The sequence below is a fragment of the Python bivittatus genome, unplaced genomic scaffold (assembly GCF_059951505.1).
Source record: "Python bivittatus isolate LINGU-HERP-01145 unplaced genomic scaffold, Pbiv_v1 ctg000220_np1212, whole genome shotgun sequence".
Taxonomy (NCBI): Eukaryota; Metazoa; Chordata; class Lepidosauria; order Squamata; family Pythonidae; genus Python; species Python bivittatus.
This window is the reverse complement of record NW_028277048.1, coordinates 16,097,095-16,123,548: the sequence shown is the minus strand read 5'-3', so window position 1 is coordinate 16,123,548 and position 26,454 is coordinate 16,097,095. Positions and strand designations below refer to the sequence as shown.

At 43.8% G+C, this 26,454-nt stretch overlaps 1 protein-coding gene across 3 annotated transcripts in view; it reads right to left on the bottom strand.

Annotated features, from left to right (window-relative positions):
• ARHGEF25 (Rho guanine nucleotide exchange factor 25) overlaps positions 1 to 18,986 on the bottom strand; it is an 83,268-nt gene extending 64,282 nt beyond the window's left edge. For 2 of the 3 annotated variants that reach the window (XM_015890605.3, XM_007422051.3), the window contains exon 1: positions 2,343 to 2,476. In XM_015890605.3, the coding sequence (XP_015746091.1) occupies positions 2,343 to 2,438 (96 nt within the window). In that variant the 5' untranslated portion in view covers positions 2,439 to 2,476. Of the gene's footprint in view, positions 1 to 2,342; positions 2,477 to 18,805 lie in introns of those variants that run through there. The other variant, XM_007422052.3, reaches the window with a different exon arrangement.
• Positions 18,987 to 26,454: the final 7,468 nt, after the last annotated feature.

The window sequence follows — 26,454 nt, the reverse complement described above, 5'->3', positions numbered from 1 at the left end:
TTGTTTAACACCCTTAGAAGTAGACATTGCAGCAGCAATACATCAAGCTACATCTGCTCAGTTCTCTCCACACCTCCTAAAATTAGCAAAGCTCCATCTTCCTTTGCATGGTCATCCCTCTTCTTATAACATGGGACCCAAGCCCGACAGTCCCAAGATGATGAAGCACAGAAGTTGGGCACTGCAAGAATGATGCCCTGCTGAGGAACCCTTCTGAAGAGAAATAAATTTAAGCAGCTACTCTCTTGGGTTACCATATGTGAGTGAGTCTGTGCCAAAACCATCATGCCATTAGAGAACCATACACACTGTTCAACATGACATGTGGGTCATAGCACCATGAAGGAGCATGGTGGTAGACTACAGTACACAAACAAGCAAGCAAACATCAACCTCTATAAACAAACAAACCCCCCCCCCCACATCAGGCTTGCAAACAGCTATGGCCACAGTTAAAATCCCATCAGGTAATGTAAAACTAGCTCTTTTTTTTGGCCAGCAAAATGCTATAGATTTATTACCATAGGTATATTCCATGAAAATGCATTCAGAGAGGAAGTCATGCTATTCTGTTTCTTGCCAAGGGGGTGGGGGAGTTTACACCACAATAAAACTTGAGCCTTCCTAGTACCACAAGCCTACTTTTCCTGATGCTACATCAGGGAAAACAGGTTAGTATGGATTTCTGTGAGATAGTAATGTTTATAGACTTAAAGGGCAAGGTTAGCTTAAAAAGACCCTTGAAACATGTTCTAACATGCTGAGAATACCATTGACAGGTTCCACAAACATCAGATTTGGCAACTATGTCACTCATTGTTGGTAAATAGAGCCTCTGCCAATCCTTGTCCCACTCCCTAATTTTCTGGGGTGGGCAAAGGTCATGAGTGAGAGGGGCAAATCTTCTTTCATTAGCCCTGGGGTTGGGAGAGGGCAACACTAAAACACCATGGAACTAAAACACCAGGTAGCCTACTTTTCCTTGGCTTTCATCAGGACAAATCTGTGGATAGCTATAATTCTCTCCTGCTGCTTGTTAATGCTACTAATGCCTTTCAGAAAGTGGCAGCCCATTTTAAACTGAGCAGAAATTCTGTTTAAAGTACAAGCATTTGGAAATCAAGACGCTTGTTGTTGTTAAGGCCCAATTATGAAAAAAAAAGTTTGTAAAAAAAACTATCCCCCAAGAAACAGGAATGCTGCAATGTCCTCATGCAGTTTTTGAGTGACTGTGGCTGCACAGCTTCCACAACAACACTCCAAACTAATCTAATTGAGAAAAACCCTACAAAACAATCCATTCCACCAAATATCTCCAGAGATACCATATAATACTGTCCTCGTTCCGAGAAGCTCTCTTAGTAACTTACCAGCCTCGTCCAAGGCAGCACATTTAGTTCTGCAAAGACAGGAGCGTTCCAAAGATTATAAAAACCCAATCTTTACTTTTCCATTAGAGCTGTGCCCGCCCCACCCTTTAGCATTGCTCAGCAACCCCCACAAGCTCATTTTTCTGTCCTGGACTAGGGATATCAGCCCTGTGGGTGGGGAGAGGCACAGACTCACCCCGATGAAAAGATTGGAAGAAAAATTTCCCCTGGGTCCATTGCCACATCCCAGTTCTCAGAACAATAAAAATAACTTTGCAACTGAGTTGGGGGGATGATGGGAAAACTCACCCCAAACCTAAGAATCCCAGCTTAGTCTTAATGAAGAAAATTGCTCAGTCGGAAAGAAGAGATTCCTATTCACCCTTACCTTCCGACCTTCAGGGCTGGAAATGCCTGAAGGATCAGAATGACCCTAGTCTGGCATGATTTACTTCTGATCAAGGGACAGTGCAGATCTTCCAAATTAATTAACAAAACTAAAACTCTGTCTATAATGGCTGGCACCCTTCCAAATACCACAACAGTCCTGGTCACAGATAATGACATAGAAATTTATTGATTTGCAGTTCAAAATCCACCAGCAATTATTATTTCTGTGCAGAATCTTACAGGCAGATACACTGAGTCGCCTTGTCCTCCCCAGGACCATTGTAGATGGCAAGAGTTCAGAACGTACTTATCTTCTGTCCTGGGGAATTATCAGTCCTCCCTCTTCATCTCAGAAGAGAATAAGGAAGTATATTCTCCCAGGAGAATAAATCCCCCACTTCTTTGAACAATGCATTCTCTCCAGGCAAGCAATAACCTGCCATACAACTGACCCAGAGATGTTCCTCATAGTGCTTCAGTTGCCCCAAATCATCTCCACTGTGCTTAAATGTTACATGCAAGACTGCCTCTTCTCTTGCAAAAGTTTTCCGCCTCCCACTGCCTAGTTCCCTCACATCTTACCCAGGGTTGGCTGGGTAGGGCCAGCGATGTCAGGATATCCCCCATTGCCCCTAGCATCTGGTCAGTGCGTCCCCCTGCCTGGTGTGGAGCTTTCATGACGCCGAGGATCCTGCTCACCTTCTCCCACCACCCTCGGCTTCAGAGCTGGAGGCATCTGGGGGACTGGGAGGAGACTGGGCACCCTGCCTGTGTGTGCATGCGTGTGTGTGTCTGTGTGTCTGTGTTGGGTGCTGGAACAGTCAAGTAAAAACCATTTCCAAGTTAGCCAGCTCCAGCTACCATAACTTCCCTGCTACAAGCTGCTGTCTTTTTAGCCGCACCCCTGTGCGTCTGGATCCTAAATCCTTTATCTCCTAAACATCATCTTCATTTACAGGCTCTCATAGATAGTAATGGATTAGGGACAGAGGGGGCACTGCAGACAAAGTTGAGCATGTCACCATGATTGGAAGCTAAATTCTATATACAGTGAAAATAGCAGATAGCATGATTTAAAGGGAGCAGCAGCAGAAACAAAGCAGCTAGCCCTGGCGAACAGCAGGGTTCAGAGGTGTTAAACCTGAAACTAGCTTAAACAGACTATGAAAATGCAGGAGTGGTGGTAAAATCAAGAATTTAACTATGATAGTATGACACAGAGATAAACACATACAGTATTTATTCTGCAAGCAGCACAGTCCTGCAGCTGAACAGTCCTGCCATTGGGCAGAAGGGATATGTGTCCAGGATAGTAGGCCACTAGAGGGTGCCATATAGTCAGGCTCAGCTGACCTTAATAAAAGCCCAGAGGCAGAAAAAGTGCTCCTTGAGTTCTTCCATGACTTCCCATTCACCAAAAACATTGTATACAAGTCTCAGATGGTCATTTTAATTCTTTCCAAACAAGATCTCAGGAGGAGAACCTAGCCATTTCCTAATCAAAACTGGCTGCTTTCTACGAAGGGGAGACAACCTGCTTGGACTGATTTGGAATTTTCAGAACTTATCACTGACAAAATGGCCGTCATGGTGGGGTTTGCCAGTTCACAAAATGGCTGTCGTGGTGGGTTTACCAGTTTACAAAAGAGCTGTCATGGAAGACATGCCAATCATAACACCCATTCACCAGAAAGCAAACTCATGAGGTATTCTCATTCCCCAGCGATGCTCTTCACCACTCCAACTTAGCTTTGTCTTCCCCCCACCTTGAATGGATAGAGACAGTTCCAAGAAAACACTAAGTTGCAACCATATAGCATTTTTATTTTCTAAGAATACATAACAGGGTCTACAGGGAACCCTGAGAGATTCTCATGAATAAAAATGATACTAGAAGCTGGTGTTTCATTTTATAGCAGGCCTACTTCCCCTTAGTTTTGACTCTACTTTTTATGTTTTAAAAAATATCAGGCAAGGTAGGGAGTCTGGCAGAAGCCAAAAGTGATGTTGCCAGGCAAGTTGGTACCCAGAGGCAAAACTCTACTGACCCTATTTTTCACAAACGCAGCTAGTTGATGGGATCTACTTGATAGTTGCCTAGCAACCAGCAAATGCCTTCTTCTAGAACAAGCCAATGGGACACTTTCAGAGTGACCTTCCAATTTCAGGCCACAGAAAGGCCACCTGTGTGGGACAAACTGAGGAATGGCAAAGATCAGAACCCTTTTCACACTGCTGTTGTATCCTATAAGACAGTTCATTTCCATCTGCTGCATTATCTGAATAGCAAAAGCTAAGATTAGGTGAACTTGATCAACTCACTTCTTTGAATCTTTCACTTTGGAAACCCCTGGTTTGCAGTTTACTGGCTGATCCCTTGCATGCCTTCTCAGAAACAAGTTTTCTGATACCAACAAGGTTTACTTCTAAGAAACTATGCCGTATTTCCTATCAATATTATATGCAGGAAGGAGGGCAATTATGAAGCCACTATCTCAGTTATCATGTGACATCACATATACTGTCTACTACTGTCAGCAGTGGCCTTTTCATAATGGCAGTGATTACCTCTTTGCATTTACTTGAACTAAACCATGTTTGTTCCTGCCTCAATGGGAAATCTCACTTGCGCAAATCATCAAGACTTGCTCTCCACAACACAACACCAAAAGAAATCTCTCCAGCCTAGTACCTCTCAGGGTTAGGTTGAACTTCAGCTCCCATATCCAGGCTAGGAATTACGGGAGTTTGCCTAACACATCTTGAAGGCATCCAGTTGGAGGCAGTTGATTTAAAAGAACATGTAACCCCAACAAACTCCTTGTTTCTTCCATGAGTCTCTTGCAATTACGGTACAGCAACCACTCCGGCTAGCTTCCTCTGCTGCCCTCTATAGTCTTGCAAATACGGGAGCGGGGTCTCTCCCACCCTCGTGTTCATTTCCTGCAGTTTTTCATTCCCACTTTCCAGAGAGACAAAAAACATTTCTGGAGCCAAAGCCTTGAGTGCAAGCCATGAGGGAAGGAAAAAGGGGGTGGAGAAATCAGAGCTCTGGCCTCCCCGCCACGCAACCACAAGCATCCTACTCCAGCCTTTAGGCCATGCAAGGCTTCTCCACGGCTTTTCTCCCCATTGAGAGCTTCTAATCCCGTTCTGGGCCCCAAAGTTACTGCTTGTGCTGAACGTACAAAGTCTCCTCCTCTGTCTTCTGGAATCACCATTGCAGCCCCATCCTTCGCTCTCCAAAAACTTGCCACTAGACCTTGAAAAATGAGCATATGCTGACAACAGTAACCTCCTTGATTAATCCTCCTGCAGGACTGATTCACACAGCACTTGAGGCTGCTAACCTCCTGGTCTGGATTTGCACCCTGTGCTAAGGTCTGAGTCTCCAACTTTTGCATGGCTTTATACCTCTGTGGTGAACCTCTGATTAGTCAAAGAGGAAAGCTGTTTTGTTTCTAATTAGTTACCCAAAAACAAAGCATAATCCAAGAGTAACATAAATTTCACTGATTTCGGTGGAGTTTTATTTCAACCACTAAATCAAACCTAGGGAGAAGGCATAAAAGGAGGATACGTGGATAGGTGGCTTGAGTCAAAAAGGCATCCTTTTCTCTGACGTGCCCCCATGACATTGCTTTCATCTTATTCCCAGCTCAAGGGCAAGGAGGGAAGGCAAAATAATTGAAGATGGTGGCCATAGCCACACAACCCCCCACCCCTCTTTTAAGTGCAGCAAATCACTTGTACCAAGGAGCAGAGTTTCGGTCGCACAGCATTTTGGCTTTTTTGACACCCCCACCCCCCACTGAATGCCCGGACCTAGCCCATAAATGAGATGGCCTTACATTGTCCTGAAATGTAGTGGTGAGTGGTGTTAAAGTATATTTCCTCTCATTCAAGGGCAGCTTCAAGGTGTGTGAATTCCCTTAAGCTCTGTTTCCCCATTACCTTGGGGGGAAGCCCACTGATTGGCAGCAACTGGAACAGAGGTGATAAATGCAGAACAAGGATCGGCAATAGGGATGGCCAATTTCATGATGGTATAATTTTCTGACGATTCAAGCACAAAGGGAGAACACCTCAACCCAGTAGTGAGGAAAGGCCCTTTGATCACACATGATGTTAACCCATGCTTCACTGAATCAACCTAAATGCTGCGGTTTGCACAACTCTCTGAATCATACATCAATCACACTAGCAAGGCACTGAACCCAGTGAACCAGAACCATATTTTAGACCAGTCTCTTGTGCAGACATAGCCAGCACAAGACAGGGGAGTGAGGTAAGGCAAGCCTAATTAGAGTGGAGACATTGGAACACTTGAGTCACAGGCTTAGTATTTTATGAAGGATGTGGCTAAAAGCAGCATCTGGAAGGTCTACAGGCTTGAACAGCCTGCTCCAAATTGTGGATTGTGGGCATTGTGGTCCAAAGTAGCAGACTGGTCCAGATCCTGATTGGGGATTTTTCACAGTGTCTGAATGAGGACTTGGCCCCTATTTGCTGAGGCACTGGGAACTGAAAATCGAAAAGATGGGACAGAGAGGTGAGGTTTCACATGCAAAAGAAAAGGGAAGAGACTCTGTGCATTTGGCACAAGGGGGTCACTTTGGAGCCCAGTGTGAGATTGGAAGCCAGAACTGACTCTTTCTTGGTTAGTACTTCTAGCTTAACTTGAGCCTACTATGTGGTGGATCTAAAACTGCTTCCAGTATCAAGACTCACCCCATATGAAGGTATGAAGGCAAGAATACTTCTGAACATAGGACACAACCTCCTCTCTCACCATGGAGTAAACAAAGCCACCTCCACACTTCTGATAGAGGTTTTCTTAAGAGAGAGCCTGACCTATTAGCAGGTTGGAGTCCCCCATAAGCTCTCAGGTTTGGAAATCAATTACTGTCCTCCGGGAAAGGAGTCCAGTGGTATTTTCATATTCTGGAGTAAATGATCCCTCTCTTTAGATGTATATTGCTTTGCCTACTTTAAAACAACTTTAAAACTGTTTAAAGACAGCTTTGCATTCGTTCACTCTGCTAAGTGGTACCTCAAACTTCCACCTCCAAGTCTAATGGAACCACTGAAAGTAAAAGAAAAAAAAAAAGTGGTAACGTGCCAATGCAAAAATCCCTGGCCCTCCAAATTCACCAAGACTGCATTAATCATTTTGCTCAGTATGCCAGAGCACATCTTTTACAACTGCAGCCTGTGTGAGCATCTACAAAGATCCTGCTTCCTTGGAATCGTTTGAAATTTTCCAGAGCTGAGACACTGACAGAAACTCAAGCAATGGCAGCACTCCAGCTGTAGGGAAATTAAAAAACAGCGAGGAGGTTGCCTTGCAGAAGGAACAGAGTGCTTCTCCATCCAGTGTCAGATTTCAGGTAGGGGATTGGTGAGACAAGATTTGTGTCTCTGTGCAAGAGCCAGGCAGATATATATATGGGATACTCATCAGAGAAATTTGCTGAGTGGGTTGGGACGTGTTGAATATTCTAACACTGCTTTTCTACTCCCCAAGAGAGTTTCTCTCCAAGAAACTTGTAAACCATCTAATCAGCATCATTTACAACAAGCAAGAGTCAATCATCAATGTCATCTCTCCTAGAACTTCAACAACACCAGGAGTTTGCCAGGACAAAACAACAAACCTATACTATGGAACTTACCTCCTTGAAGAAAAAGACAGGAAACGAACTGCCCAAACTTCTACAAGCACCCACTCACAAAAATGGGAGGGCTCCAGAGACCCCCTACAATAGCGAATCCACCCAGCCACACACTCAGCTAACCTGAAGAGTCTGTTCTGGCTTGAGGGTCTTCCTTTTGCCCCACTAAGCCCACACAAAATATACAACTCTGTGGGGACTCTGAAACAAACAAACAAATATTTGCCACTTGAGACTTCAGAAGTACTTTCAAATCAAGAAACAAAAACCCACCCCACCAACACTGGCAAGGCAAGCTACTGTATACAAACAGAGAGCAAACCCCACTCCATTCTAGCACTGAAAATGTTACCTAGCCAGGTAATGAAATGTTTGCAAGAAAACAACCAAATCAGAGAACCCCAAGGACTCCACAAGTCCCAATACATTAAAAAAAAAACCCAAACCCTGCATGGACACCCCCAGAGGGATGCAACGCTAAATTGGATTTTTACATTGAATGCTTTGGCCAACAAGCTAAAGCCACAATCATTAATAGGTTCAGGAATCTCCCAGGATCAGGAGTTCAGCACAAATGCTGGAAACTAAATCTGGGATCTTCTACAAGTTAGGGAGGGGACATAGTTTTCAGCTTACAAGGAGGGGAAAGAAAAGATGTACCAACACTTAGCTAAATTTAGATGTTTCCTGAAAAAAAGTTGTTACACACCCTGGCAGATAAGAGTCCATGATGGTGCAATGCTATTCCTTGTGGGCTTATGCTTTGTTGCTAAATTTTAAATGTTTTCATATTAATTGTATTTTTAATTCTGTCCACTGCACTGCATAACAGGCATGATATGTGTATAATTAATTAATCTTAAGGCTAGCTATTTTTTTTCCTTAAGTACAGTGGAAGGATTATCTATTTCTGAATCCCCAACTCTTCTTAACTGTAAATATCTGCTATAATTAATGTCATAAACACATTCTTTACCTTTATCCCAGTGTCTGGAAGCTGTGGTGATCTGGATGGGAAAGAACAGGCTTCAGCTCACAGATCCCAGAACTGGAGATATTTCATCCTTGAAACTGGGTGGGATTGCATTGCCTCGTTTGGATGCTGTGCACAGTCTTGGACTTCTCCTGGACTCATAACTCCTGCTTGAAATGGCTATGGCTATGGCTAGCTGTGGCTAGGGGAACCTTCACACAGCTGCATCTGATGTGTCAGTTGCACCCATTCCTTGACTGAGGAGCCCTGCTGATGCCACAGTCACCTCCTGATTGGATTACTGCAACATGGTCTACATGGGGCTTTCCTGAAGACCATTCAGAAGCTTCAGGTGGTTCAGAATGAGGCGGCACAGATAGTTATGGGTATCCTTTGTTAAGCCCACGTAACTTCTTTATTCCACAAGCTGCACTGGCTCTCAATAGGCTTCTGGGTCCCAATTCAAGCCCTACATGGCATAGGACCAGGTTATCTGTGGAAGCACCTGCTCTTGAGAATATCTGCCTTACAGGGCTCTTCCTTGTGGTGGCCCCCACACTTTGAAATGATTTTCCCCAAATATACAGTTGGCCCCAGTCTTAAAGGCCTTTAGGAAGGATGTTAAGACCTGGCTCTTCATCTGGTCTTTGGGGTCAAGTTGATCTGTAGAAGTTTTCAATTGTTTGCCATTTTATTGTTTAGTATGTTATTTTTTATATTAATATCGGTCTTTTTTGCCTTTTTGTATGCCGCCAGAATCAGTTTGAGTTGGGCAGCCATATAAATGCATAAATAAGTAAGTTTAGAACCACTTGTAAAAAGGTTTGTTATTATTATTATGATTATATTTACTTGTTAGGTTTTTTTGTTGTTGTTGTTCAGGAGCTCAGGGTGCTGTTTGGAGTGCTCCCTGCTCATTTTTCTCCACAACATCCATTCAGTAGGTTGGGGTGAGCGAGTGCTTGGCCTGAAGTTACCCAGGGAGGTTCCTTGGCTCAGGCTGGACTAGAACCAAGATCTCCTGATGACCAATCGCTCCACCTGTCTCTCAATTTCAAAATATTTTTTCAATGCCACTTTACTGTTTTTTACTATTATCCTGAGTTTCAGTTGACAGAACAAAGCTGAAAGCTGTGATTAATTGCCCCAAACACCACTGCAGGAGACAACACTATGTAATAATGTCACTATTTTTACTTGAAAGCCCAACAGAAGAGGGAAAACCAACTCTGTATTTAATGTATTCTGCAACATCAAAACACACGCTCCACAGACGAGTTCAGCTCTGCAGCATTTTTTTTCTTGTTTTTAATGGAATTGTTGCTGAGTCTTTCTACATGGGCAAAGCATTATCCCATAGGAACCACAGTTTAATTGCAAGAAACTTGGAAAGCATAGTGGGACAAAAATGCATTCTGTACCCCAAAACGTCTTTTTTTTTTTTAACGTTCACACTGCAAAGCTTAGCTGCTGAGGGAAGAGGGCAGTTCAAAACACGTTCCAAGGAGAGAAGCTTCTTCCCCCAGCTTGAATTAAATCTTGGCCGCTCAAAATACGCAAAATCTGTGGGCTCTGTTCGTTCGCCCAGCTCCACTTCCAAATCTGCTCAAGAGGGTTGGCAGGCAGGAGCCACGCCAGATATATCTTTCTATTCTCGCACTGAAACGCCGGAGTGGGACTAGGTTTCAAAACACGTTCCAGGAAGGAAGGAGGAGGAGAAGACGACTCTCAGCTGAAATTAAAACCCGGCCGCTCGCTCTCGGCTTCGCCCCGCTTCTCTTACAAAACGTTCCCGAGCTGGAAAAGTCGCCCCGCCTTGTCCAATCGCGGCGCGAGTTCGGGTCGGGCCGGGATTTGGCGCGAGCCGCGCTTTTGCAGCTGTCCCTGCGATTGGGCTTCGACGAGACTTCTAATAATATATTTATTAGGGTCTCTCTTCGCCGCCGCCGCCGCCGCGTTATCTGTCTACCGTGGAGGGAGGGAGGGGAAGGCACTCCTCATCCCTTTGTTCTTCGCCTCACTGCTATAATCGTCAGTCACGCGTTGCCCCACCCCACCCGCGGGCAACTCGATCCAAAGCACCAGGCGCCGCAGTAACGGCGATTCGGCTGCAAGGCGGGCAGGAGGAGGGGCAGGCTGGGAGGAGAAACACGATCGCTGTGGCCGGGCACTTATCCAGGCCGCCTTCACCGCCGAGTTCAGGAGCGTCTGCAAGCGGGACCGGGCTGCCGCATTACTGAGTTCGGGGCGCCTCACCTTCGCGTCGCGTACCGGGCGAGGGAGCGCTTCTCTTACGATTGCGCCGCGGGATGAGGCTCGAAAGCCGTCCTTCGTGGTGGCGGACCGAGTGGAGAACTCTAAGACACGGGGAGACGGGTGGAGGCGGGGGGTCTGTAATCTTACAATCTGTAGAATTGGGTAGTTGTATCCGAGGCGAAGACAGAGCGTGGCCTTGTTCAAGGGAGGTGGCCAGGGGGGTTTATGGCAGAGCGCGGAAGGGTTGCAGGCGTGGCGGGGGAGCGAGGCAGGGGGTGATTTTCTGCAGAGCGTGAAGAAGCGCTGCGTTTTAAAAGTAGAAAATGTAGGGCCGGGTGTGTAAAGAAATGGTTCTGTATAGTGCAAGTTTCTGTGGAGGAGGGAGGAGAAACGAGCATCGGAAGCTGCTTCATACAAAATCAGACTAGCGGTCTATTTAGTCAAGTAGCCCTCCAAATAGATTTTGCAGCCCTGCTTGAAGATGTTAGTATTAGAACCTGGCATTCTTGCAGGTGAACACAGATGTGCATTATACTAGAACTGAACTATGGCTCTTTTAAAATGGGAGCAGCCCTACCCTGCCAATTCAAGTTGGTCCACTTACATCTAACCAGAGGACTAACATGGCCCAGCAATGTCTTTTTAGGCCATGTCACCATGACATCTCCTTGATCTCTTCACCTGCCCATGGGTGAAACGGGGTTAAGCAGCCATTAGCTTAAAATACTGGTTTCCCTCCTACACCGTCCAAGGACAACTGCAAAGTGTGTAACATCAGTTCCACTTTGCCACCCTTTTTGTTGGCACAGCCAGATGACCAGTAGCAGGTGGGCTGAATCAGAGGGGGGATGTTCATTGGGCACTTTGGGGTGAAGTGGGCATGCCCCTTCTCTCCAATTCCTGATTAACCTAATTTGCTGGTGGTGTTGTCTCCCTTAAGAGTTGGATACGCAGCATGGCATCAGTGGTCTGTCAAAATTGTGCAATAGCTCTAGACTGGCCCATCACCAGTAAACAAAATGCTTTTAACTCAAAGGCCTTGACTGGTTTAGCGCTGGCTGAAATAGTGGACAGGCTGGATCAGCCGTGCCCCAATTGCCTCTGAAAACAACATAGAGAAATCCGGAAGTCAGCATTTGTGGCCTAGATAAAGAAAGGAAAAGGGGAGAGAAATTCTAAATAAATACAGGTATGCCGTGCATCTGATCTGCTAAAAAACCCCAAACCCTCAGGTCATGACAAAATGGGGTGTAGGAGCAGGGCCACCCTACTCCTGCTGCACTTCTGTGATGGGTGGAAATTTTTCTCACTGGTTGGTGACATGCAGAAGAGCGTGGATAGCCAAAAGGCATCCACAGGATGACGTAAGGGGGAACACATTATTTTTATTTTAGTCAATTTATATCGCCAGTCATCTCACAGAATTTAAAATATCAACACAAAGCAATAACAAAATAAAAAAAGCATAAAATAGCAACCAAGGAAACCAGTCAAACAACACTTCATGGGCTCAGCTAACCTCCTGACTCCCAAATCCAGGAAAGCAATCAGGTCTTAAGGGTCTTCTGAGAAAGCCAGCAGAGTTAGGGACAATCTGTTCCAAAGGGTGATGTGACAGAGAAGGCTATGTCACGTGAAATTACTATTGCCCACATTGTGGTCCAAGCTCCACCCCTTTTGTATATGTGCTGTGATGCCACATAGGAATAAAAGGAGTGGCACTTGCATTTTGATGTCACAATGCTCACTTTTTGATTTTGGTGAATGCATTGGATCCTGCGGGTGCCTCTACAAACAGCATGCTGGACAGGCAGAATCAAGACATCACCATTCAGCCGTAGTCAGAACAGAAGCCATAGAGAAAAGTTGGGGATCAGCAAAGGGAGAAGCGACTTGCATGTGTGCGGGCCCCTAGAATGGGTACTGTAACTCAGTAGTGAAGAAAGGTGATCTGATGTTAATTGTTCTGCGTTCATACATAAGCCTTGTGCTTGTGATAATGTTCTTATGTTTATTATGCCCCAAGCTTACAAATCTCCCCAGACCCAGAGAAAATACTTCACTGCTCTGTCATTACTGAAGAAGTCACAGACCCGTCTCTGCCTCCAGCTGTGCCAAGCTGGTATAATGGGGCTGGTAGAGGCTTTGTTTAAAAAAGCTATTGGGTCTTATTATTTTTCATAGCATCAGATTTTTGTCTGTAAGGGAAAATAATGGATGCATCTTCAAACACCCACATTATCAGGAACACACGCATATGTGAAAGAGGCCTGCTTCTATTTGTACAAACCTACTTTCTTAAATTTGTAAAATCTAGCCTTCAGAGTTGGAGTAGATAACCTGCACGCAATTTCCAAGTCCCCTTTGGAATTTGTCTGGCTGTGATTGCTGAACATTGATAGCACCATTTCCTCCTGTTGAAAAATGTTGCATATGCCCTAAAATAAGCCTATCAAGGAAAATTCCCAAAGATCCCCCCAAAGAAGTTCCATCCGTGTGTGTTATGGCCATCTACTCTGTTCTGCTTTACCATTACACCATGCTCTTTGGTTATGCTTACTGTTGTACACAAGCCACAGTTTCTTGCACCTGCCTCAAACTTGCTTAATGCCAGTTTATGCACAGTTCACCATTTTCTGTCTTGCTCTATCCCAGTGAATACTATCTCAGCTTTCCCCCAACTTTGTGCCCTCATGGTGTTGAATTCTAATGCTGGCAATTCCCACCCCAAAGGACTCCTAGCTGGGGATGCTGGAAATGTAGTCTAACACCTCTAAAAATGTGTCAGACTAGGGAAAGTTATCTTAAATCCTTAACAATGCAAGTGTAACTCTAGCATTATTTGGCCAGTTTCATTTTTTCTTACAGTAAATCCAGGGCGTCGAACTTTTTTTTTGGCCAAGGACTCTATTTAGCATATTTTGGGAGACCAAGGACCACAGTGAGTATAATTTCCTTACAGTAGAATCCAGATCTAATTCAATCCTCCTCCTCCTCCTCGAAAAGAGGGAAAAGGAGAACAGATGGTTGGAAAGAGCATTCTCTCTGCAAGATCCTGTAAACCTGCTGCTTGAATATAGCAATAGATTTGATGGATAAATGCTGACCTCTTATGTTCCAGATTGGATCATTCGTGATGTCTGAACATTCACAGAGTGACTTTACATTTGAAAAAAAAACCTTGATAATGCAAGCTATGTTTCAATTCAATGTTTTATGTTTGGGTGGTTTTGGGGGGGTGTTTTCCATTTTTAAAAGTAGTGGGTTGTATCCCCCTTCCAAACTGCTTAAAAATGTGTAGACATTTTGTATTTCTGCTCAATACAAGCTGAGTAGAAGTTACTTCATCTCTAAATTTCTCATGTCTTGTAACCTGGATCTCCGTCTTCAGACTTAAAAGTGAATGATATACTTTCGAACTCCAGCTTCGTAATCACCTGCCCTCTTGTTTGGAAAAATCTCTTTTAGTTTTGCACATTTGACTAGATCCCTGCGGCAATCCAATGGGCTTTGGGACCTGTTCATTCTTTCCCTTTGGTCATTCAGCTCTTGAAGGAGCACATTAGCCAACTGATCATTTCCAAGCAGCCGGAACTCAGAGCAATCCAAGCAGTAGCTAGAATTGCTGCTTCCTTGAGTAGCTCCTCAAAAGGATGAGGCAGAATCCCTGGCTGACGGGAGACCACCGTCATTTAAGAGGCAAGGAGTTCATCTATACCAAGACCGTGATGCAGAAACAGACACATCTAACAATCTTTGTCATCTCCAGTGCTGACAAGGGGCTGATATTCTTTAGTCCCTAATGCAGACTGAAACAATCACTGTAAGCTCAAGAATGGGAGCAAGGGAGAGAGAAGCCCCTTCTTTCTCACGTTTGGGTGGTGACTGGCATGTTGGACTGGGCTGGGGAGACCAAGATTCAAATCCCTGCCTGGCCACAAAGTTTACTGTGTCCTGTCAGAGAAATCATCCGCTTAGCCTAACCTACATATTGCAGATTTTCCACCAGTTTTATTATTTTGACCCTCACTTTTGCTATCTTTGCAAAGATCAGTTGTTTTTCCTGATGAGAAGGCCCAGTGTGACATAAATATCACACTAGACTTTTTTTTTTTAATCCTGTTTCTTTACATTTTAGATATGAACTGCCCCATTAACACATCTGTACCACAGGAGGATGCAAGGCCGGAATACTGATATTGCACACATAATCAGCTTGATGTGCAAAATCCCAAATGGGAAAAGTTTGTTGATAGCCCTGTTTATGTGCCTTGTTTATATCAGATCTCGGCCATACCCTTACACTCTAGAGAGCGCAGCACTTGGATTGGATAGTCTGAGAAGTAATGGAGGAACATCTCACCCGCTTCATTGCATTCACTGCCTTCAAAACCCGTTCAACCAAGATCTCTCTAAACAATAATAATAACTGATCCCTTCTCAGTTCCCTTCCACCAGGAATCTCCACCAGTTCCAAACCTGTATGTTCTCACAACTTCCCTGTTTTGAAAGCTGACCCTGTTTGTTTTCTCTTTGTTTTACTTTATTTGAAGACGGAGCAAAGTAGATGTTTTCTGTGCAATGCCGTAGCTCTTGGCCTTGTGGATTGCCTCCCTTGGTCTCCTGGACTTTGGCCACCACAGCAGGTCATGCAAGGAGAAAGTTGGTTTGATAATTTTACAGTCCCCCCATTAAAGAACCACATTAATTTTCTGCACATGACCAGATAAACCTACATGGCATGAAGCAAGGGAAGGATACCAATTAATTGTATTTCCTTTTTTATTTATTTATTAAATTAAATGAATTAATGTGTTTCCTTTTTGCCTAGAGGGAAGGTGAGGAAATTTCCATTTCTCCAGGACCAGTGACAGTTTGCAGGTAAGGCCATGGTTCTTTGTTCCTTATTCTTGGAGATGCAAGGTTGGTGGCAGAGGAGATGATCACCATTGTCTCCAAACTGCTTTTTGAGGGATTGGTAAATGGACACAGTTGGAAACTAGACAACAGGGACAGCAACTACAAGAAAAGAGTCAGAAATTCCTGGGATGACAGCAATAATAGGAGTGTATTGCAGCGAGGATCTTTATTACAAGATGCTTTTCTGAGGAAGCACTGGAGGGACAGGGATGACCTTGAAATGCTGCCCACCTATATGGTATGCCTGTCTAGGCCATGCAGAAATGTGGTATGAATGTCCTTCATGCAGCTGCCTTAGACAGAGTCAAGCTTATGGCCAACCTAAGAGCACTTCATTCTGATTGAAAAGAGGTCTGTAGAGCTTGGGGACAAAGACTTTCTCAACCATCCTGAAAAATATATGAATGTGATTGATTGATTGATTGATTGATTGATTGATTGATTGATTGATTGATTTCTTTTCTCCACGATCTGCCTATGGCTGGATGCCTAACTGCACACAAAGCAAAATAAACTTTCAGATAAAAATACACTGAATCGGGTAAGAACACAACATTTGCCATTGAGGTCCGTCTCTCATCCAGGGTACCCTTCCCTCCGCTGGTTTGCGTTGCAACTTCCTTTTTGGAAGCATGGGTGTTTGGGTTGCAGCTTCCCCATTGGTCCCCAGTGTAGATGATTCTTGCTGCTTCTGAACATGGGGGCCTTAAATAAGATCCTTTTAAGTCTCTTCCAGCACCTTGGATTAGAATCCCACTTTACTTCAGCAGAGATTGTGATGTTGCTGCACTTGGCCTGGCTCAGATCCAATGAAGAGAGCCATTGTAGGCAGGGTCACATTAATCATTGCTTTATTTGCTCTGTTAAGCAGGATCCAGCTGATTAACTAGAGGTTCCCACCGAGAAGTGGGATCGCTCTTCCCACTTCGTTTGTACTGAAGAAAAATGTGAGGGGAGCAGACTGAAGTGGTAGAATGGCATGCCGTCTACTGTATATTTATGTCTGCCTGAGATGCATGCAAGAATGTGCATTAAAGACCCCCCTCTCCCCCTGCCAATATTCACTGTGATCTATTCCTCACCCATAACCCTCAATCTATCCCTGGAAGAATCTTGACTTGCACACATAGCAGATGGATGAGAACTGCGCCAGTCTTGAGAGCCAACCTCCCTAGGCTCCAGAAGAGAAATTGCCAAATAAGGGGAAAGCCCCAGGATCCGCACCCTCTTCGCAAAGCAGAGGAATTCAACCAAGCCTGAGCTGGCTGCAGAGAGTGAGAGGGATAAAGGGCGTGTGGATAGAAAAATGGGGATGAAAGTAGCACCGCTGTTTTCCCAGTCCACCCCCTTTATAAGACCCCCCCTCAAGTCCACAACAAAGTGGGCCAGATGCCCATGTGGTCTACCATCCCAGAGCATTGAAGTGTGCAGCTTTGGATCAGCAGTGCCCAGTGAGAATCCCTGGCACAAAGGGAGTGTGGATAAAATTAGATGCATCTGAAAGTTAAAAATAGTCTCGCTAAGCACACAATTGGCAAGGCAGTAGCAAAGTACTAGAGATTGGGGTCACGGGGGTGGGTGAAATAAGGGGTGTCCAGGCATCAAGGGCTGCAGGCCTCAGCGGGGTGGTTTCTGCCTTCAGGAACAGCTGCTGTGTTTGGGGATTAGGTTTCATGGGGCTGCAGAAACAAAAACTGGATGGCAGTGCAGCCGGACCCTCATCCTCATTCCGAGAACCAAACAGACTAATGTTTACCACATGTCAGGCTTTTTCATTCTTTGGGACTTCAGCAAAGCTGACATGTGTACAGCAAACACATTCCACATTGTTGCAACCATACTTAATTAAGAGGGGAGAAAAGATGTGCGTGGAGAGAGCGGACGGGAGGCAGGACGGCAATGTGCCTGTTTTGCTCTGGGGCCCAATCTCCCTGCAAGACCTATGTTCTTCCACAGTACTGGATGGGGAAATTGCGTGACTTCATGGCTCCACCTGCTGGAAGATGTGTGCAATGACAGGTTCCTTTTAGTCCAGTCCCTCAGGCAAAACTGCCGTGGGGCAGACAACGGGACCCATGGGTAGCATTTGCCTGCAATCTCTTCCTCAGTGCCCATCAGGCTCCCTGCACTGAAATTATATTTTAACTAAAAGACAACAACCGAAATGGGAACCTGCAACCTCTCTAGGACCCCCTGGGAGCCCCTGTAGGCACTTCTAGAAAATAAACATGGTGTCTGCAGACCCCTTCTTTGTTTAGAAATATATCCATCTGTCCAGAGAAAAAAGCAAATGGAAGCTGGGAAAGTAAAGAGCTTCCTGGGGGGTTAACCGAGATGGGAAAATTCCCCCCATGCTTTCCATTCTAGGAAATGAATGTGTGGGGACTGGTCTTGTCAAGGCTTACCATCTTTTCAAGCAGTTAAATTAGGGCAAAGAACATGGGTTTAGTTGCTTTGCCTGTGTAAGCCCACAGCCTTGCATGGGCCTCGGAGGAGCAAGTTGGGACAGGGGCTAAACCCACATTCACCTTTGGTGGGTCTGCACAGTCCTACTTTCCTGGACTTCTTTGTGAACCAATCAGGACAGTGGCTGAGATGCATGGTAAGCGCAGTCCCATCTCCCCTGGCCACCATTTTGTCCAAGCCATGTACAAAAGCCCACCAAATGCCAGAACTAGGCCCAGGCCCTAGGGAAGAGTCAAATATGGCTAGGCTGCCAACTGAAGAAAGTTTCCTTACACAATGGTGAACCCTTTGTTGTTGTTCAGTCGTTAAGTGAACCCTAGTCCCAAGCCTTTTCACTCAAGAAACTTGGTGAAATCCTTTTCTTCCTTTCTCCCTGCCTACGAACGGAAGTTGGGGAAGTCGCTTTTGAGAGGTGTTTTGGGTGCCTGGCTCTCCTTCTCAGCGGCAGAGGAGAAGACAGCCCTACACCAAAATACTCCTCAACGGCCTCCTATTTTTATGGGAAGTGGGGATTGGGGCACAAATTCTGATCTCTGCCCTTTGTCTCGAGCAGCCAAATACGTTTGATCGATTCTAGCCACGTGGGTGAAAACTGAAGACAAACGTGCACACATTTATAGCAGTTGATGGTGAAAGTGTTTGTCAATGCCAGACACTGAAAAAGTAGATTCTTACTACCTTCCACATTACTTTCTGCAAAATCTTGCCTGCCACCTTTGCTCTATGCAACATGAAATCTCTGCCCTTTTACTTACATCAAAAGGGGACTCAGCCTGCCGCTCTTCCTCCACTGCTGCCCATGATTCTCAGCGTGCCGTGGAGGAGCCAGACCTCAGGATCTCTGATCTGCTGCAAAACAGTGGAGGAAAGTTGTGTATGTTTTTAGATTCCCACCCCTTCTGCTTGTTTCTGTTTTTTTTATTCTCAGGAGCAGCCTGGCAAAAAGCCACAGCAGCTGGTTTTGGCCAGAATTCCTCATGCCTCAAGAGCTCTATTTACTTTCACTCCAGAAAAAGAAAACAGCAGCCCAATATGGAAGACTTTGGAAGCATCTGAAAGTACACCAAGCACCATTTCCTTCTCCATGCTAAAAAACACCAGCAATTATCACTGTTCTTTCTTAAGTTACCTTGCTCTGCATGCCAGTCTGAACTCTAATATATTAATACACAGCCTTCTATTGATTGATTTTTATCCTGCCTTTATTTTGGTCAAGTCAAGGTGGCGAACATACCTAATACTCCTTTCTCCTCCTATTTTCCCCACAACCACCACCCTGTCATGTGGGTTTGCCTAAGAGTGACTGTCTCCCAGATCATGCCTAGCAGAGGACTAGCACTCATGGTATCCTGGTTTGTAGTCTAGCTTCTTAGCCAGTATACCAAACCGGCTTTTTTGTTTGTTTGTTTTAGTGCTATCTTTGCAAATATCTGAAAGGCTGAGGTTGTTCAGCAGATGGTCGATTTGAAACTATACTTTTTTCACTTTAAATTTGGGAAAGACAAAAATATTTACATTCAAGACTAGAAATAGCCACATCATTTTTGCAACTCACAAGTCTTTGAGAGGGGCATATGTTCCAATGCTATGCACCGTCACTTGGAAACAAGCTGCATTCTATTCAAGGCAACTTACGCCTAAAGAAACTTGGAAAAGATTGCAAATTAAATTAAAGGTAATGCTAAAGCTACACAGGTGGCCTGCAAGTTGTCCATTTAGCAGCATTTCCCCAGAGTACTTTTTCGTAGAGGTCTGGCTAGAATAAAACCTAAATGTTCACTCCAAGCCATGACAAATTACAAAATAGGGTTTTTATACAGATCATCAGTTTTTTTTAAGGAGATTAATTACCACAAGATGTAAAGATCACAAATTCATGGACCTTTGGTTTCTTCTAAAGCACTGATGGAGAGTTAAGCCATACAGTGTCCTTTGGAGCTATTACCTTTTTGGAGACATCCTGGGCTATTGATGTGCCTTGCAAGCAGCTGTGATTTTCAAATGATCCTAAATTTTTAAATGTATGCATTTTGCATGGATTCATTTAGACCAAGAAATATTTTTAGGAAATAAAGAGGACAAGTGGCTGGAAGAATGAAGTCCTCTGTGTACCATGTAAAATTGAGATTCTGGTCAACATAAGTCTAAAACAGTGAAATGTGATTTATATGAGTGGCATGTGAATTGTATATTAGGAATGTGTTATATATGAGTGTCTACAAACGTATAAGAGAAAGGGGTTTAGGAGAGGATGATTCTAGTTGAAAATAATTGTGAGTTCACAAAAGTGGGGTTCTGTTTTAAATCTTAAATCTTGCTATGAGCTAGACTTGGAAGTTAAAGAAACATTCCAAAAGAAAGGAAGGACAAATCACTTTGGTATGCCTGCCAAGAAAACGATATGGTTGTGTCCAACTGGTCACCAGAAGTAGAGTTCAAGAAGGGCATCTTTCCATTTATCTACAATTCCACAAAGCTTTAAAAGTACACATTTATTCCAAAAAAGATATCTCACTGAGGATCAACCCACCGCTAGAGGCATTCTAGAAAACTGCCTGGGGTGTCAGAATTCCAGCAGTATCTGCCTGTGATATATAAATGTCTGTGAGCCAGCAGTCACTTGCTGTACTTTTACAGGAAAATAAGAAACTGGTTTAAAAGGAACTTTGAGTCTGCAGAAAGCTAGACTAGCATGAAATTGGCTGTCCTCCTATCAGATCCCTGTCCTGCTTAATGCTTCTGTTCCCAGTCACAGCTAGTTTTTGTCAAAATAAGGGATGACAGTCCCCACCACTGACAAGCACCATTGTTGTTCCAAAAGACCAGTAATGATGACATAGTTTATATCACTTCTAATGATGGCTGGGTGATTCTGCATAGATGTTATGAATCAGTATTTGAGGAACGGCCAAAGGCTAACAGATTCTACACACCTTGTAATCTTGTGTATTACACCTTGTGTAACAGATTTTACACGCCTTTGGATAGTATTGGAATAAGGGGTGGGGGTGGGGGAAAATACTATCTTTAAAAAACAGAGCCAGTTTAGTGTAATGGTTAAGGTGCCAGGTTAAAAACCAGGAGAATGTGAGTTCCAGTCCTGCCTTAGGCACGAAGCCAGCTGAGGACCTTGAGCCATTCACTTTCTCTCAGCCCTAGGAAGAAGGCAATGGCAAACCACTTCTGAAATCTTGCCAAGAAAACTGCAGGGTCTTGTCCAGGCAGCCACCAGGAGTCAACACTGACTCGAAAGCACAAAATAAATACAATACAATACAATACAGTACCAAAACCAAAACCCTATCTTAACACTGGGTAAATTTAAGAGTATATTAAGTCTGTCTTTCTTACAGGCTGGGGATAAAATAATGGCAGTGGAATGGGGGCACCACTGGAAAAAGAAGTTGCCATGGCATATTTGTCCTGTGGTTAGGGCTGAGTGAGAAGAGTGTATGCAGCCAATCTCAAAGGACGTTTCCTTTCAATTAATCATTCGTGTCCTAGTCAACTACTGTAGTGTAACTGGAGTTTATATAGAAATATCATTTGACAAATCTTGACACGCTAAAAGGACAGCCAAAATCCAATAATGTCAGGGGTCCACTTAATTTCCAGGTGCTCCCATATATGGACACGATAAACGCTATCTGCTATCCTGTCACATGACCACTCAGACATATAAATTGAACTTGTGGCTGATTAAGTCTGAGAAAATAAAAGATAAGGGGTTCACACAAAGTCTCCTGTGGGAAGGGAAAAGGGAAACGGGCTAAGGAGCTGGCAGAAGGGGAGGAAAGAGAAGAGAAATGGCTAGCAGACAAATATGAGATTAAGCAGGGCCAAGTTGTTGAAGAGATGCAAGTTTCTGAGAAGTTCAAGACCACCAAAGAGGAATTGGCATGGAAATTGCTATGGAGGAATGACCCTTCGGGGATATCCAGAGGGGAAAGAGGAACTAAAAAATCAGAAAGACCCATGTTTTGCTGACTATGAGAGATTGCCAACTAAATTTAACTGAAGCCCTTGATGAATGTTTTCTGGAATTTAGTAGCAACTACATTATAGGATGGGCATATCGTCATTTTAGCAGAAGCAGTACTGTTATCTGCAGAGAGATAGTTGATTTCTGAACTGCAGAGCAGTTAGGTCAAGTAATTTGTTACATTCAAACCTCCTTTGAAGGTAGACCCAGGAGGGAAGATCATAGGCCTGTTTGTAGGAAGTAACTGAATTCCACTTGCTTAGTTATCTGCCTGGAAAAGCCGAACTTTGAAGCCGTTTGAAATTGGAACTGACTCATTCCCCAACAAGCCAGATCTGGACTATTTAGGGTATCTGCTTGTAAAATATCCTGGCTATTTTGTGGATGTTTCAAAAGAGAGTGTCTTGGCAGGGCACTCCTCTGCAAAGCAGCCAGATTCTCCATAACATAAACCCAGACCTTGAGTACGCGGGTACAGATTTTATCTGGTTACAGGTGCTCCGCTTACTCCCAGTTATGAGTTCAACATCCCACATCTCTAACGAGTGGGGTGAGGTGGAAGGAATGTAAGGTATTACTGGCATCTTCCTCTCCTGCCTTAAGTCCTCCATCAGTTCCCGTGCAGAGTTGGATTGATGCAGACAAAGCGTGAAAGGTCACCTCAAGACAGGAAGAAATTTCAATACCTCAATTTCAATGAAGCATGTTGATCGGTCTCGCCAAATTGGTAAAATGAGAACAGTGGTATAACGAGACCTGTATTCTGAGGTTTCAACCACATGAGATTAAAAAAGCAAAGAGTTTGACTTTTTGAATCGAGACACAAAAAAACACAGGAAATATCCCCAAGAACGGAGAGCATCCTTACTTGTAGAGGTATACAGAACAAAAGTTAATCATCACTGTAATTTTCTTTTTAGAGAAAAAGGACTCTTGCTTTATGCACTGATGACTTCTTGACTAAGCAGTGAATGACTAGAAAAGCATAGGCTGATAGAAAAATAAACTTAACTGTGTAAAGATTGGTGCTAGATTAGTAATTTAGCTCTCTGATCAACCCACTTAAGAATCAGAATGTCCAGCAATGTATGTTTTTAATGTAATGCAGAGCTTGCACGATCCATTTAATCTGCTCTGTTTCCATCCATAGAGAGGTTTCTGTTTTTTAATTTATTGATTGATTCTTCAGTACACAGGATAGTATGATCTATCACTGATGTAAAGATTTTATTTTGGGGATTTATCATCTTTACTCAGCAAACTGGGACAGCAATTCTAAACACATTTGGATAAGTTTTACATTTCCTGGAAAAGGCAAAATTCACATCAAAAGTCTCTGGGGTGCCCCGATGAACGAACTCATCTGGTATTTCATCTGATAGCCATTCTTCAATCTGGTCCAATATCTTTCATTCCAGAACAAATCCTGAGCTAAAAAATGAAAGTCAGCAACACACTTCCTCACAGAATGCTTACCTTATGTTGGCAACAAATACAATGGTTGATGGTCAGCTGCTTGATGGAATTGTCAGAATACGTTTTCAGGTCTATCATGACATTTGCATCATTGTCCAAGTGTGGGCTGTTCTGCAGCTCCCTCTATCAAGATTCCAATTATAAATTCTCAGGTCTTAGAGTGATCCTTGATCAAGGGAGGTAGCACATTTGCTGGGATTCCCATCATATTTGTCAGGTGTATGGTGATGGAGAATTGATGCTACTGCCAGTAGATCCTGGGCAGGGGAGGGAAGCAGGGGAGCCACCAGTAGGAATAAATTCTGTCCCACTTGCTAGTTGGTTCAGCACTCAGTGAATTGGTCCATATGGGTCACCATGTGGTTCTGATACTGGAGCAAAGCACTGGTGACCTCATCCATGGTCATGGGATTTGCAAGGGGGCTGGTAGCCATGGTTTATTGCTGGAGTCTGAAGTGTGTTTTCTCCTCTCATGGGGTTGTGAATAATCTTCTTGTCAAAACTTCTCTTGGGGCACAGCAATAGAGCCCTCTAGAACCTCAACCAGCACTCAGGAGCTAACAGCATCAGAGTCAATGGCAAAATTCAAACAGGGATGTAGCTTTTATTGCAGATACAAGAAGCCCTAAGAAGAAAGGCCAGCTATTGTAGAATCAAGCAACTATCTTATCTATATAATAGCTCTAAGATTTTATGCTTATGTCTCTTTCTCCCACCTTTATAGGATGGCCTTCTTGCCACTCATTTCTTGGCCTTGGATTGTGGAGGGTCCTGTCTGAGATCCTGGCTACCAGCCTTGCCAGCTTTAGCCCTTAAAGGGTTTTGACCTCCATAAAGGAGATTTCAGCAAAACAGTAAGAAATTCCTGATGGCCCAAATGGTTAAACAATGGAACAAACTATGTAGAAAAATGGGGAACTTTTGTTAAGAGTTTTTTGCATGCTTTCTTCTAACTGAATGCTTCTACGTATAGTAAACTGCTGAAATTCGTGTTATTAGGAGAGATTGGACTAAACTTGTTTTTTGCTTGAATTTCTACTGCCATTTTAAAGACTATGCAGCACTCCTTATGAAAGTGTCATTCCCTGTTTCCCTGATTACAGTTAGGTTTCTTTAGTGGTTCTGTTAAAAGCAGAATACGGTTAATATTCAGAGAAGGGAGGTCACTGCTTTCCATTCCTTGTTAAATTAAGACATAACAGAATGTAAAGCGTCCATGGAAACAAATTGCCCAACTTGCCTACCTTTATCCTGTCCTAATTACTATATACGTTGGTCCACCTACTCAGTAGCCTGCGCCTTATTTCCTGGAAGTAAGCACCATTGAATAAATATATATAGGATGATGCTGGTTTGAGTGATTCATTCTTTTTAAAAAAGGTATGGCCTCCGTTGAGCTCAACTTCTGTTGACTTCAGAGACACATCCATGTAGTTTTATTGACAAAGCAGAAATGATTTGCCACTGCCTTTTTCTGAAATATGTTTTCAGCCCAGCCAACAGCCCTGGGATGTTTGGTGGACTTCCATACAAGTAGTTATCGACCCCACTTAGCTTTTCAAGATCAAGCTGGCAATGCTTCAATCTGGATGCCATTCTTTGCCTGCCTCTACAGCTGTGTCCTTGCCATCAGAGCTGCTGATCTAACATAATGAAGGTAATCAGACAAAATTAACTGGGATCAAGAGTGGTCATGTTCAATGCAAGAGACAAAAGCATATTCCTATTGAACTGCCTACCTAAACGTTCACATTCTAAGTTGAATATAGGTTGTGCACTTAGCCAATGCATGGGGATAGCAAGAAGGAATAGTATCAATTCCAATATGGAAAATGGGATGGAGCAGCCACCAGAGGAGTAATGATGTAGCAGTTAAATTTAAGCACAAAAATACCATCTCCAAGTGCAGATTCAGGTACATTATTTGATTTCTATCCAACCATGACAATGCAAATGGAAGAAACTATTAGATGACTGCTGTTTCTCTGTCTTGCCCACGGAGTGGGGCATATTAGTTATCTCACTAGCCAAGGGGGTATAATCCATTGTGCTTCCTGTTTTTTCTCAGGAAAAGGATTTCGGTTTTACAGTGTTCCTCTGGCCTTCTGCACAGAATATACATGGAGCAAAGCACTACACACATTGCAAAACCACCAGAGGCCTTTTAATTCATTGCTTGTAAGGGAGTAATGCCTCTTTCCTCCCATCCCAGTTGTAAGACCTGAAATAAACCTGGGATTACAAATGGTAAAGCCTGAAATAAACCTGGGATTATAGATTTAAGCACACCTTCCTCCACTCATTTGTGCTATCTCAACAATATAGGGGGTGAAACCTGCATCGGCTAAGGTCTTCCCTCTTCAGCACGTCTGGACCCTGAACTATTTCTGTTCAGCAGTGTGGCAATTATGGAGTTCAGAGATCCTACAAGAGAATATCAGCTCTCTGAATAATCAAGCAAAGCTGATGCTCTCCCAGGTTTGTCCAATGAAGGTGTACTCGTTTTATGTCATTCCCAACATTCCTAGTAGTTTATCTTCACCTTTTAACTCATGACTTTCATAAACTAAAAACAATTAGAGCTCTTAGCTTGGTTCCCCTCTTCCTAGCATCTGTGTTTTAACAAGCATCAACTAGTGCCAGCAGCCATGCAAAGGCGGCAGAAATAATCATGCTTTTGAGCTTGCCCTCTGGAATGTGGTCCCCCCCCCCCAAGATTTGAACGGCCTCCACCCTACTGGTGTTTCAAAGGGCCCTGAAGACCTGGTATTTCTCCCAGGCCTTTGGCAAGCATTTTCTTCATTTTCTTTTTTCCATCTGGGTTTGTTATCTCTGACATCTTTGTTTTTTGTTTTGTTTTGAAGTCTTTTTAGCAATTTGTAAACTGCCCAGAGTTGCTGGGAGTCAGGCAGCATGTAAATTTAATAAATTATTAAATTATTGTTA